This window comes from Condylura cristata, unplaced genomic scaffold (genome assembly GCF_000260355.1).
Source record: "Condylura cristata isolate star-nosed mole 26May11 unplaced genomic scaffold, ConCri1.0 scaffold00005, whole genome shotgun sequence".
Classification (NCBI taxonomy): domain Eukaryota; kingdom Metazoa; phylum Chordata; class Mammalia; order Eulipotyphla; family Talpidae; genus Condylura; species Condylura cristata.
Window position 1 is genome coordinate 56,014,671 of NW_004567106.1, and position 12,741 is coordinate 56,027,411.

The 12,741-nt window shown below is 38.3% G+C and overlaps 1 protein-coding gene across 1 annotated transcript in view; it reads left to right on the top strand.

Annotated features, from left to right (window-relative positions):
* The first annotated feature begins 8,628 nt into the window (after window positions 1-8,628).
* LOC101619824 (hyaluronidase PH-20-like) overlaps window positions 8,629-12,741 on the top strand; it is a 16,835-nt gene continuing 12,722 nt past the window's right edge. The window contains exons 1-2 of the mRNA XM_012720764.1: window positions 8,629-9,597; window positions 10,282-10,371. Coding sequence (XP_012576218.1) covers window positions 8,629-9,597; window positions 10,282-10,371 — 1,059 coding nt within the window. The remainder of the gene's footprint in view (window positions 9,598-10,281; window positions 10,372-12,741) is intronic.

Genomic DNA, 12,741 nt, shown 5'->3' on the forward strand with positions numbered 1-12,741 from the left:
TCATCCGGCCCCCTAGGCACACCTTGTCATACCTTGTGATGCAAGCCTGGCCTAGGTGATCAAGCTTTCTGTTCTTGATTTGAAAGGGTACCTAGTAAGGTTTGGCTCCTATGACTGATTCACCATGCATTTCTGACCTTTTATAGGAATGCACCTAACAAAAATGGTGGCCAAACAGGCTGCTGAAGTCTAGGAGACCCACAGCATCCTTGCTTTTTAGGAGCTTGCATCCAGATGGTGAGGACAGATGTGTAAATAGAAGTTGTCCACAGAATGTGGCATATGAATAAAGAGCACAGATTGAAGAACTATGTCACATGACTCACCATGGCAATTAATAGAGTGCTAAGGGAACTGAGTGATTAAAACAATCCCAAAATCCAGTGTGATGACAAAGGTTGATGTGAGCCCAGAGGTGGGAGAGACTCATTTTCTGGGGGACCTTAGGAAAACGACTCACCAGGACCCAATGAGATAACATTGGAGCTGAACTTGAAAAGGCCAAGTAGAAGTTTACTAGGTTGGAAATGAGCAACTAAAAAGGGAGAGAAGCCAAAAAGGGACATGGCATGAGCGAGAAATGTGATAGTGTGATGGTCCCAAGAAGCTAAGTTAGGATGGACATGTTCAGCTATTCAGACATACAGAGCAAACTCCTTGTTGGCCTGGAATTTTAACTTTGATGTTTACCTTTGTGACTTGAAAAAGCTACCTAATGTCTTTTTGTCTCAAATTTTCTCATCTTTAAAATGGTGGCAATCAGGATTCTTGTGTTTGTTCAAGGAGGGTTTCTTTATTCCTCCTTTACTCAAAAGATACAGGAAAGCATGGATGCAACATCCTTCCCTTTGAAAGTCAGCATCAATAATGCAAAATTCCTGTGCCTGAGCTCAGGGGCATGAATAATGAAGGCCTTCTGGGATGGGACTTCTAACGTGGTGAAGATTAGTCCAATGCCATTTTTGCTGGCTACATGTGGCCTCTCTGGAACTTGAGGGGACAGACAAGAGTTCTTTAAATTGAAAGTGTGCTCAAGGTGAAACTGAATTCTGTCTACACAGAGATGTGTTCATGTTTAGAAAACAAAGGCCAACGCAGCAACTCCTGGAGGCAAACTGAATAAACTAGAGTAATCTGGGGAAGGTAACAAGTGGCAGTGGAAACAGTGGCTAAGTTTGTGCCCAATCAACCTTCCCGGTAAGGCCACAGGACACAGAATCTGCTTAATATGATACCTCTCATGATTTACAAATATTGGAAAGCCAATATATAAAGTTGGATTTGGCCTCTTGTAAAAAAACAAAAAAACATAACAATGATGGGGATGTTTGTCTCCATTTCCTTCCAAACACGAGTTTTCTCTTTTATTTTTAATTTCAAATAAATTGCATTTCAACATACATTAGGTTTTTAAAAAATTTTCCAAGTTGTAATTTTTATTTGTATCATATGTAGACAAAGCTTGTTTAATGTTCTATTTGACTTATACCATTTCAAATATCAAGTTTCTTTCTGTGCTCACTTTCCTTCTTACTGAAGATGCCCTTTTAGGTTCCATTAATAAAGCCTGCTGGAGGAGAGCTGTGCTTTTAAACCGATAATTTCTAAATTTTATCTTTTACATAGAAAGATAGTTTTGAAGTTTATGAAAGTAATATGTGATTTCTTATGTCACTTACCCTCTTGTAATCTTGAATCCATTTTCATTTGTTCATCCTGAAATTGCTGCTTTGTATCCGATCGCCCGCCTTGTAGTAACCTGTGTGTTCTGGATCACTCGAAGCTGGTCAGTCTGGTTTTGATGTAGTTTTGGTCCATGTTTAAGTTTGCCAATTTTTCTGCTTATTCTCCTTGTCATTTGACAATTTCTCTCAATCATCTTATGAGTTCATACTTTAAACTTCTAATCATAGGTTGTTTTCCAGTAACTCCAAAAATGTAGCAAGATATTCTCCATTAATAATGATCCAGGACTACTCTCGCTCCTTAAGCATGAATCAAAGTCCCCCTTTCAGTTCGTTGGCTCTTTTCACAGATTCCCAAGAGTCTAACCCTACAATTATTTTGTTTTCAACTTACTGAAACCTACTTTCCCACTATCAGGGATGGTTCTAAAATTCCAAGAAAGGGCAGGAAATGAAAAACCAAGTTAGACAGGAGTGATCATAGTGACTAGGTCACTGATCATTCTCAGTGGATTCCTTCTGTTATGTAGAATAGAAATTAATCACAAGTAAGCAATAAGAGATTCCCATATTGAAACCAAATTTTGGGTGTGAGGGTTTCTATTCTTCCCTTTATGGACTCTTGACACATACATTGCTATCGGGCCTCCAAGTTCCTCCAAGGGATACCCTCTGTGCATCCCTCTCCTAGATTCAATGCGTTTCCCCTGGGCTCTCTCCCCCTTCCCTAGTTTAGTGTGATTGTCGGAGCAGACTTAATTGGATCCCTTGTGTGAGGAAAGGCCAATGCTGCCCTCTCCAGGATCTATGTGAAATTGCATACACTATCGGCTAGTGGCCTTCTACTGTTACAACGCTTAAAAGTTCTTTTTAAAAAACAAAAAACAAGAGTTTTCTTAATCACTACACATGCTATTGAAGAAACTGACCTATGTCCCATTCATCCCTCCAAATACGTAGAAACAAGCATAGACACAGTTAGAGTATTGCCTGGAAACAATACTCTAAAACATCTCGTGTTCTTCTGCAAAGTCTGACACACAGGCGGTCGGGGAGGGTCCACTGCTGAGCTACGTCACGAAAATCTAAATAGATGCAAACTGCAGCTTAGACGCTGAAGCCAGAGAGAAGGACATTTTAACTGAGGTCGTTGACCAGGTAAGATCGGAGTCATAAAATCAACTGCCAAATCTTGCAAGCACATTGATAGCTGGGGGAGCCTAAACTGGGTTGCAGAGATCATCATCAGATGACGACTCTGAATACAGCATGCTGAGGAGAAACCCAGTCAAAACGGGGAAGTGCACGGCCCATCCGAATAATTTAGGAGAAAAGCGAACACTAGACTACAGAGGGAACCTGAAAGCCCCAGGACCTGTGGAGCAGGCAGCTTTCTGTACAGCAGGTTTCAGGAGAGCGGGTTAAAGTGAGGTCCAAGGTCCGTTGTGGTGGAGTCGGTTGCAATAGAGCCCGCCCGTTACTACAAGCGCGAGAGCACCGAAGCCAGCTAAGCTCGAGCAGAGGCTTGGACCGAGTCTGGGGGTGCAAGGCTTTTTCCTGAAGGAACAAGGCAGCACTTGAGGGGGCCAACCAATTTAGGCATATATGTGACCAAAATAATGGGCACTTCACAATTTTGCCACTAGCAGGAATAGGAAAGGGGCAGCTTGAGTGTGGAACAGTTTTGGTCCCTTCCGGTAGTTCCCCAAGTCAGTCATTCCCAGAGTCATTCCCAGACTCAATCCAACTCGAAAAGAGATGTGAGGGTCCCCTGCCTCATTTTAGCTGACCTACTAGTTTCGGACCTTGAATTTGATGTCTTCTTTCCCACCACACAATCATTTGCCAAAATTGTCCTAAAATTTTTACATTTTATTCCATATTCTTAAAGATATTTAGAAATATCTGACATGTCCTCACAATCTCTTCTGTCTTCTTTTTCCCTTCCGTAAACTTAATGTTCTAGTTACACTGAAAACAGCTTCATTCAGCTGACCAAGTTGTGATCTTGGCTTTGTCGAGATCTGTGCATATTACTGACTTTAAGTGACAAATCATAGCAGGAGTATAAAGGACGGGGGTGAGGGGGTGGGAAGATGGATAATAATAACGAACAACGATATATCAGAGACATTTATGGGGGTGGAGTGGGGAGTGGGATCAAAAACAGTGGGGGGAAGGAAGTGTGCTGGACTATGGTGATGGCACAGGGGTGATTTGGTGATGGGAAGCCCACGGGATAACAACTGAGGTGGGAAAAGGCACAAAATGATGTAAAAATAAACTATTATTTAAAAAATTAGAGTGAAAAGTTACATTTCATAATGTCTAACAATTTAACACTGCATCTAAATTAAGTTATCAATGAGATGATAGAAGAGCAAATCTGGTCTCAAACAATGAGAATAAGAAGAAATGGTTTCTGGACCTAGTTCCCAAGACCGAATTGCTGATCTGTTAATTATGGTTTTCCTAATAAGAAAGCACTTGTTCTGGAAAATAAGGTATTTGTTGAGCAAAATTGTCAAACATTAGCCTAGAAGTATAATTTTTTCATTTTGCTTTTTCTCTTCTCTATTTTCTTTACCTCAGAAATCTCAACCACCAACTCCTCTTTGAAAACTTAAAACACCAATCCCTTGGACAATCATCCTAGTAAATAAAATGTAATGAAGCAATGGTTATTTTCTTTTTCCCATTAATGAGTTGCTGAGCTTCAAATTTGTTCTGTCAAATCAAATTCTAACATTCAACATTAATTTTGAGCCCCTTGAGACATAAGGGTAGTGATTTGATGAACTCCAAATTTATAAATTTCATTCATATTTTCATTTCTTTCAATTCTTTACTTATATATATTTCAAAAACTGCCTCTCTTTTTGTAGTGTCAATTCAAGGAGCCAGTGGCCCTCTTGTTTTTCAGGAAAACATCTTTACAAAAAAAGATGTTATTTTAGATGCCATATTACGAGTATTCCCAATTTGTTCCCAAGGCCTTAAGAGTACACTAACAAGATGTTTTATTTAATAAAATATGTACATATAGGACTTGTGTGTGTTATATATAAAAATATGCATATATTACAATATATAATAGCATCTTTTAATTAATGGACTGTTTTCCTTAGCAAATTCAGAAAAAACAAGAATTCTATGATATATTTATTCAATGATTATTTTATCTCACTGGTACTTTGGTCTTTATGCTGTTCTTCATGTTGAATTATTTATTGAAAAGAAATATCTTTAACCACTTCCATTCTTCTACATATTTCAGATCTTCACTTATTGAATTTTTCCTAGGACATTTAGAAAACTGATTCATGTGTATGTTTGTGTATGTGTGATAGTATGACTTCTAAAAGACAAGTGTTTATAAAAAAGTTAATCTTGTGGTGATTTAGATCATTTACTGGATTCAGTTAGAAGTTATAAATTGAACCAAGGACAAGCTTTGAATGGGAAAAAAAAAAGCTAAATAGTGCAATTGTTGAAATAAGATTGCAAAAGTTTCAAAAATTTAGATTTTTAGATTTGTAAGAGATCTTAAGTTATATATTCTAGAAATTTTACATGTACCTACAAGATTCTGACACATGCACACACTTCAGCATTCTTTGGAAATCATCCCGGGTTTTGTATTAAAAGATATTAATAGTTGTCTTAAAATAAGATGATTTTGGTGACCTTGCCACCATTTTTACTTAAAACTATTTTTCATTCATATAAACCACAACTTATCAGCTTTTAACATTTACACAGGTCTGCAGAAGAAAGAAAAGAAATGGGGTCAATATGTCAAAGTAGCTTAATTTCTTATATTTGTTTTTAAATTTTGCTACTTTAGAAATTAAAATAAGATGAATTTTACAGATAGTAAAACTACATTTTGTCATATATACAGTCATATATCTATTTACATCAGGCAATATACTTTTTTTTTTTTTAAAGATTTATTTATTTGTACATACAGAACTGGGGTGCAGGCCAGAGTCTCAGGGGTGGCGAGAGGCTTCACCAGAGACAGAGTGGGGAGCAGAACAGGCAGATCGACGAAGTACACTGCTGAGGGGAGCAGCGGGCGGGTCAGCAGAGGTCTGCCACGCCCTGTGGTCACCTCCGGGGCAGGCGGGAATCGAACTCATGCGGAAGTGGCTTTAGCTTCTGAGTGCTGTGCTTTAACCCGCTGCGCCACCAGGGAGGGCCAGGCAATATACTTTTTAAAGTATGTTCAAAAAGGTTTGGAGATCATTGCTCATGTAACACAATGACAAATGTTTGCTATAGCTAAATGTTGGGGACTTGTGAACAGATTTGTTAGAAAAGGATTTTTTGTTCAATGGAATTTTATTGAAGCCAGATCATCAAACTAGCACTATTGAGACAAAAAAATTTCTCACATTGAGTGGAGATGAAAAATAAACTTTTCCATGTAAAATTTCACAGAGGAAGTAAACTCTTCCTGTAGTCTTGTGGGTCTAGACAGGGGTTGAGACTTTAAATAGCAAAAGACAAATAATGAGGAGAAAAGCATAACAAATGTACCTGATGTTAATATTTTGACACCAGCATGAAATTTGATGTGATGTAGCAGCTTTTTTAGAAAAGAAATAATGACCCCAATAAACTGACAGAACTAAGAGCTCATTTTTCATTTCAACAAAGTGTAAGACCTTGTGGAGTATGTGATCACAGAAAGGAAAAAGGGGTTTGAGTAGGGGCAGAACATTGAGGGAAAGTGACAAGGACATATCTGGAGGAAACTATTGGAAGATAAAGGCTATTTTACTTATCATTTTCTCATTTCTAGTGTATCTTCCTGGTACATGAAGAACATGTTTCCATGGGAATTTTATGTCCTGCTTCAGGCAGAACAGGAGAAGGTCCAGAGAGCCATTCTTGCATCTGCTGTTTGTAAGCACTTTCTGCCCAATACAGTCTGCCATAATGGCCTATTTGGGGATTACATGTTCTGATCCTCTTCATTAACCTATGCAGAAGTGCCAACTTCCATGTACAAATCACCTAGTTTCTACAACTATTAACTCATTGTCAACTTTTTTACCTAACCTCATAGTTTCTTTATTTTCTAGGGGCCCTTTCTGAATTATTTTGAAGCAAGTTTGAATATAATATTAACAATATATAGAAAATAGATTCAGAAAGATTATTTCAGTTAACTAAGATATTTTACTTTCTCTAAGAAATTTTATCCATTAATTATTTCTTGAACTTTTTTATAGCTACTTTTATGATGGTAGCCATTTTTCTTCTAAATGAGGGGATTTGCAGACAGATGTTGAGTGATTGCCTTAAGAAATCTCTGTCCCATCAGAAACAAAGGGGTCATAAGTAAATCCCTTAATCTTCCAAATACATCTGGAGATGGACTGTAGGCAAAACCTGTACATTCCTGTTTTCTACACTCTTACTAAACTATACTTCTTCCATCTTGCTTTCTCTAATTGTATCTTGCATGTGAGCAGGTTACGAGACAAACAAGACTCCTTTTGACCTCCCCAAGTTCTACTGACTGACATTTTCATTATTTTTCCTCACCATATTTAAATATTGCCAACATTTAAATGTACAGAGATCTTAAAATTGCTATTTCTGCTTTTGAAAATCAACATAATAAAATTTGGATTTCTTTCACTCCAAAATACTAAGCCAAAATAGTGTACCTTCTTTGAGGGTAAAACATGAACTTTGACCTAGTCATGGTTCCCACACATTTTGTGTTTTTCAATCATGTTGCTTACTTATTTGAGAGCTACCATCAAAATTTCTGGTATGGAATCTGTTTTCTCATTGCCAACCTTGCATTTACTTTGACAGTTTAGATATAAAGAGTACTGTCTCCCATGTTGATGATTGAACACATCTTACAAACGCTATTCTTCAGTGTCTGTCTAATCTCTTCCTCCATTTCCAGCTCAAATCCTACATAGGTTTGTCCAACTTCAACATTGTTCTCTATCTGGAACCACAGGGCATTTATCTAGGTAACTTAGATATTTGGCTCCCAGGGTGCTTTAGGCACCCCCCCTAAAATGTTACCATTGTGCTCTTTATAGCTAGTCCTCAATTTCTCATTTAAAAGTGAATATGATAACTCTGTAACCAACTGGGTCACCACTATGGATAAATGCATTTTCTTTATTCTGGAAGGGTGGACTTGCTGGATCATAAGCCCTAGAAGTCTCACTGTAGACTTGAATAAAGAAAGAGGGACATTGTGGAGAACAAGATACGAAAGGAGCCCAGTAGAGGACTGTGGATTCATTGGTGATGGGTGTGGTGAGGTGTGACCATATGACTGTGAATTACATACAGTATTGTAAACCAATACTACATCAAATATTAATTAGGTACTTAAATTTGAAAAATGAAGAGGGAAGAGTAAACTAAAAGGAAAAAGTAAAAAAGAACACCACATACAAAAAAAAATGAAATCTTCCACATTTTATTGTCTCATGGTTGACAACCTATTTTCGTCTTTATATTTATAGCATGAAATGACTTAGAGAATTTTATCATGTAAGCTTTCTATATTTCCCTACTCAGGACTTAGATTCTAAACAAGAAAAACGGCTGTACTCACCCCTCTGCAGGTTCAGTAATGATTTGAAAAGATGAGACAACATGAGCTATCACAAGTTTGTATCATACCTAAGAAATAATTGATTTCAAACCCAGTAGAGTTCCTCCATCATCCAAAATAAATGAAATGTTCTACACTTAAAGTTGAGAACTTGCTAAAGTTTCCAAATACCACTACAAAACTACAGTTAATTGTATATTTCTTTTTTCCCCAGTTACAGATAAGCAACTTGCAGAACATTCCTGAAAATAAAGGAAGATTATTTAAATGTTACATGATCATTTATTCGGGGCTTCTATTTTACATCAATACTGAATAAACCAAAGTGCCTAGGAAGAAATGTGGTATTCAGAGTCATTAATCTTTGCCATCGGAGTGCTAATGTTGAAGAATATCTTCTTCAGAATCTTTGTTAGATACCGTGGAACATTCCTTCTGTTTCCAGTGTGTTTGACACAGGATTTCAGAGCAGCTCCTGTTTCTCCAGATACTCCTTACCTGTGGGTTTCCAATGCCCCAGTTGAAGTTTGTGATGAATTGCACAATATAAACATAGATATGAGCCTCTTCTCCTTATCAGGAAGCCCGCGGAAACAGGTCAAAGACCAAGGTATCGCAACATTTTATACTGACAAGCTTGGCTACTACCCTTTTATAGAGTTACATACCAACGAAAATGTGAATGGAGGAATCCCCCAGTTGGGATGTCTAAAAAACCATCTGGATAAAGCTACTAATGATATTCGCTATTACATTAAATCGAACAAAGTAGGCTTGGCTGTCATTGACTGGCCAGAGTGGAAGCCTCTTTGGGAAAGAAACGTGCGACGTAAAGAAGTTTACCAGGCTCAATCTATTGAGTTGGTTCGCCAAAACAATTTAAGACTTTCTTATGATGAGGCCGCCCAAATTGCCAAAGTCGAGTTCGAAAAGGCAGGAAAAAATTTCATGGTAGAGACTTTAAAATTAGGGAAATTACTACGGCCTAAATACTTATGGGGTTTTTATGTCTTTCCGAACTGTTACAATAGTCATTATAATGTACCCAATTACAATGGTAGTTGTCTGGATTTACAATTGAGAAGAAATAATGAGCTCAACTGGTTGTGGAAAGAAAGCACTGCTCTTTTCCCATCCATTTACCTAAATTTAGAAGTAAAGCAAATAGGAAAAGAAGCCCACTTTGTCCGGAACCGAGTGAGGGAAGCACTTCGGGTTTCTAAGGTGCGAAACTTTAAGGACCCAGTTCCAGTATTTGTATATTTCCGTCCACTGCTTACTAGTTATCCTGAGACATACCTTTCTAAGGTAAGAAAATCAAGGGATGAGGGTTAAGGAATACTGTGTTCCATGGTGTTAATGGCATTTAACATCATTTTTGTAGGAAGGGAAATTATGCTTTTTAAAAATATTTATTTAGGCATACAGAACTGGGGTACAGGTTGTGGTGAGATGATTCACCACAGTCAGAGTGGGGAGCAGAACCAGCAGATGGACGAAGTAGACTGTGGAGGGGAGCAGCGGGGCGGGTCACCTCCGGGCCTGGGCAGAACTAGCAGTGAAATGGCTGCGGTTCGCTTGTAGTGCTGCGTCCTAACCCGTTGTGCCACCAGGGAGGGCCCAGAAATTATGCTTTTAATAGCTTTTAGGATTATGCACACAGGTCGTATACCTGATTACATAAGTGCAAAATAGGAAGATTTCATGGCCAATGTCTGCAATCATGGAGAATAAGGTAGCAGAGTCAACGTTTAACTAAATTTCTTGCTGTTTCTTTCCTGGGCCTGATCTCTTGTCAACAGAAGTAATTAAAATCATAATAGGAACTCTGTATGTTTGGCATCTAGGGCAGTGTTGTGTAATAGGGGGACCCTGGGGGAGTATATAAAAATATTATTCTGGGTTCTTCATGCTCAGCTTAGGTGTCACTGTCTCATGTCTAACAATTTGAGGTTATTCCCATCTGTTAACTCTTGCTATCACATCCTCCAGGCTGACCTTGTGAGCACAATTGGTGAAAGCATTGCTCTGGGTGTCTCTGGAATCATAATGTGGGGAGGTTACCAGGTAAACCAGAGTGTGGTAAGTTGTATTGGTAGCAATGGACCCTTATTTTTAATGGTTTTGGGAATTTTTGTGATATTAAATGATAAAATAAATACTATGCTTGGCACATGAATACTGACTGAATCAAATTTCTTTTGAATGATCGTTCTATTGAGGCAGAAAGCTCTGTTGCTGTTACCAGTGAGGCAACACATCAGTGAGGTTAATTAAAGCTCTCTATGATTAAATGACTTAAGAAGTAGGCAAAAGAAGATTACAACATGTTTTTATGACAATGGTGTGCCATGTTTAGGATCCACATTTCTTGCCCACATTCTTATTTATTTGGTTTCTCCATTATTCTTCATTTTTGTGCATATTTTTATCTCGATTGTAATCCCCATGGATTTCCCATCACCAATTCACCTATGTGCCATCAGATTATAGTCCTATGCTTTCTTCCCACCCCAGCCCAGTTTTTATCTTATTTCTCCTCTTCCACCCCATTAAATGTCTCTTGTTTATAGTTATTCATTGTTTTTCATTATTCCAATTGCTTTTTTCCCCTCCTGGTCCCTTATGCTCCTACTATGAGTGAAACCATCCAGTATTTTTCTTTTTCTTTCTTTCTTTTTTAATATAATAGTTTATTTTGACATCATTTTGTGCCTTTTTTCATCTCAGCCCCATCACCCATGTGCCATTACCATAGTCCCGCCGTACTTTCTCCCCATTTTTGATCCCATTCCCCACTCCACCCCCATAAAATGTCTCTGATATATAGTTGTTCATTATTATTATTTTTCTCCCTGGTCCTTTATGCTCCTGCTACGGTGAAGTCACAGGTATTTTTCTTTTTCTTTCTGGATTATTTCACTAAGCATGATCCCTTCCAGCTCCATCCATGTTGCTGCAAAAGGCATGAGTTGATCTTTTTGATTGTTGAATAATATTCCATTGTGTGTATGTACCACATCTTTTATATCCAGTCATTTACTTTTGGGCATTTGGGTTGATTCCATGTCTTCCCTATTGTAAATGAAGCAACAAAAAAACAACAGGGTACAGGTGTCCTTTTGAGTCAATGTTTTTTTGTCCTTTGGGTAGTTATCTAGGAGTGGGATTGTTGGGTCATATGGAAGCTCCATTTTTAGAAGTTTGAGAAACCTCCAAACAGCTTTCCATAGTGGTGGTACCAGTTAGCATTCCCACCAGCAGTGTAGGAGTGTTCCTTCTCTCCACATCCTCACCAACATTTGGTGTTGCATTTGTTTTAATATGTGCCATTCTCTCTGGTGTGTGTTGGTATCTCATTGTGGGTTTAATTTGAATCTCCCTTATTACAAGTGATGTTGAACATTTTTTCATATGAGCAGGTTCTGTGTGCTGCCCGTTACTGCAGGATATCCCTGCCTGTTCTAGCCAGCTATAGACACACCTTGGCGCTCTTCCAAATAATGCCTGGGAGCTGAATGCAGGCAGTCATGCCTTGGCCAGAACCCAAGATCTTGGGGAGTCAAAGCATAGGGCTCCCCGTTCATAGCAGAGTATTGCCTATTTCAGACTTCTGGAGAAGATAAATAAAAATACCAGATGGTATCACTCACAGCAGAAGTGTAAGGGGCCAGGGGGGGAAAAAGCAATTTTTTTTATAACAGTTTATTTTTACATCATTTTGTACTTTTTTTTTTCATCTCAATTGTAATCCCCTCGGGTTTCCCATCACTGAGTCACCCGTGTGCCATCACCATAGTCCCGTGCACTTCCCTCCCCCACTCCACCCCCACAAAATGTCTCTGTTATATGGCTGTTCATTATTCTTATTATTTTCTCACCTGGCCCATTATATTCCTGCTATGAGCGAAACCATCCGGTATTTTTCATTCTCTTTCTGGCTTATTTCACTAAGCATGATCTAAAAAAAGCAATTTTAACAATGAAAAACGATGAGCAACTATAAACCAGAGACATTTTATGGGGGTGGAGAGGGGAAATAGGATAAAAACTGGGGTGGGGTGGGAAGAGTGCATGAGACTATGGTGATGGTGCATGGGTGAATTGGTAGTAAGAACTCCATGGGGACTACAACTGAGATTAAAAATGCACAAAATAAAGAAAGATCTAAAAATAAATAAAAAGAAAAAAGAAGAGGTTTTCTATCAGTGCTATAAAAATTACAACAGTAGTCTCGTTACCAGGGTACCCCAGGGTGAACTGGGATGCCTGTCTGTGGGCCCTTACCTGTGCACTTAAAATTTAGTTGTACTGCAGGCACACACAAAAGGATCAATAATGGGTTTATTTATTTATTTATTACTAAAGTTTATTTTTACATCATTTTGTACATTTTTTTCCCATTTCAATTGTAATCCCCGTGGGTTTCCCATCACCAAGTCACCCATGTGC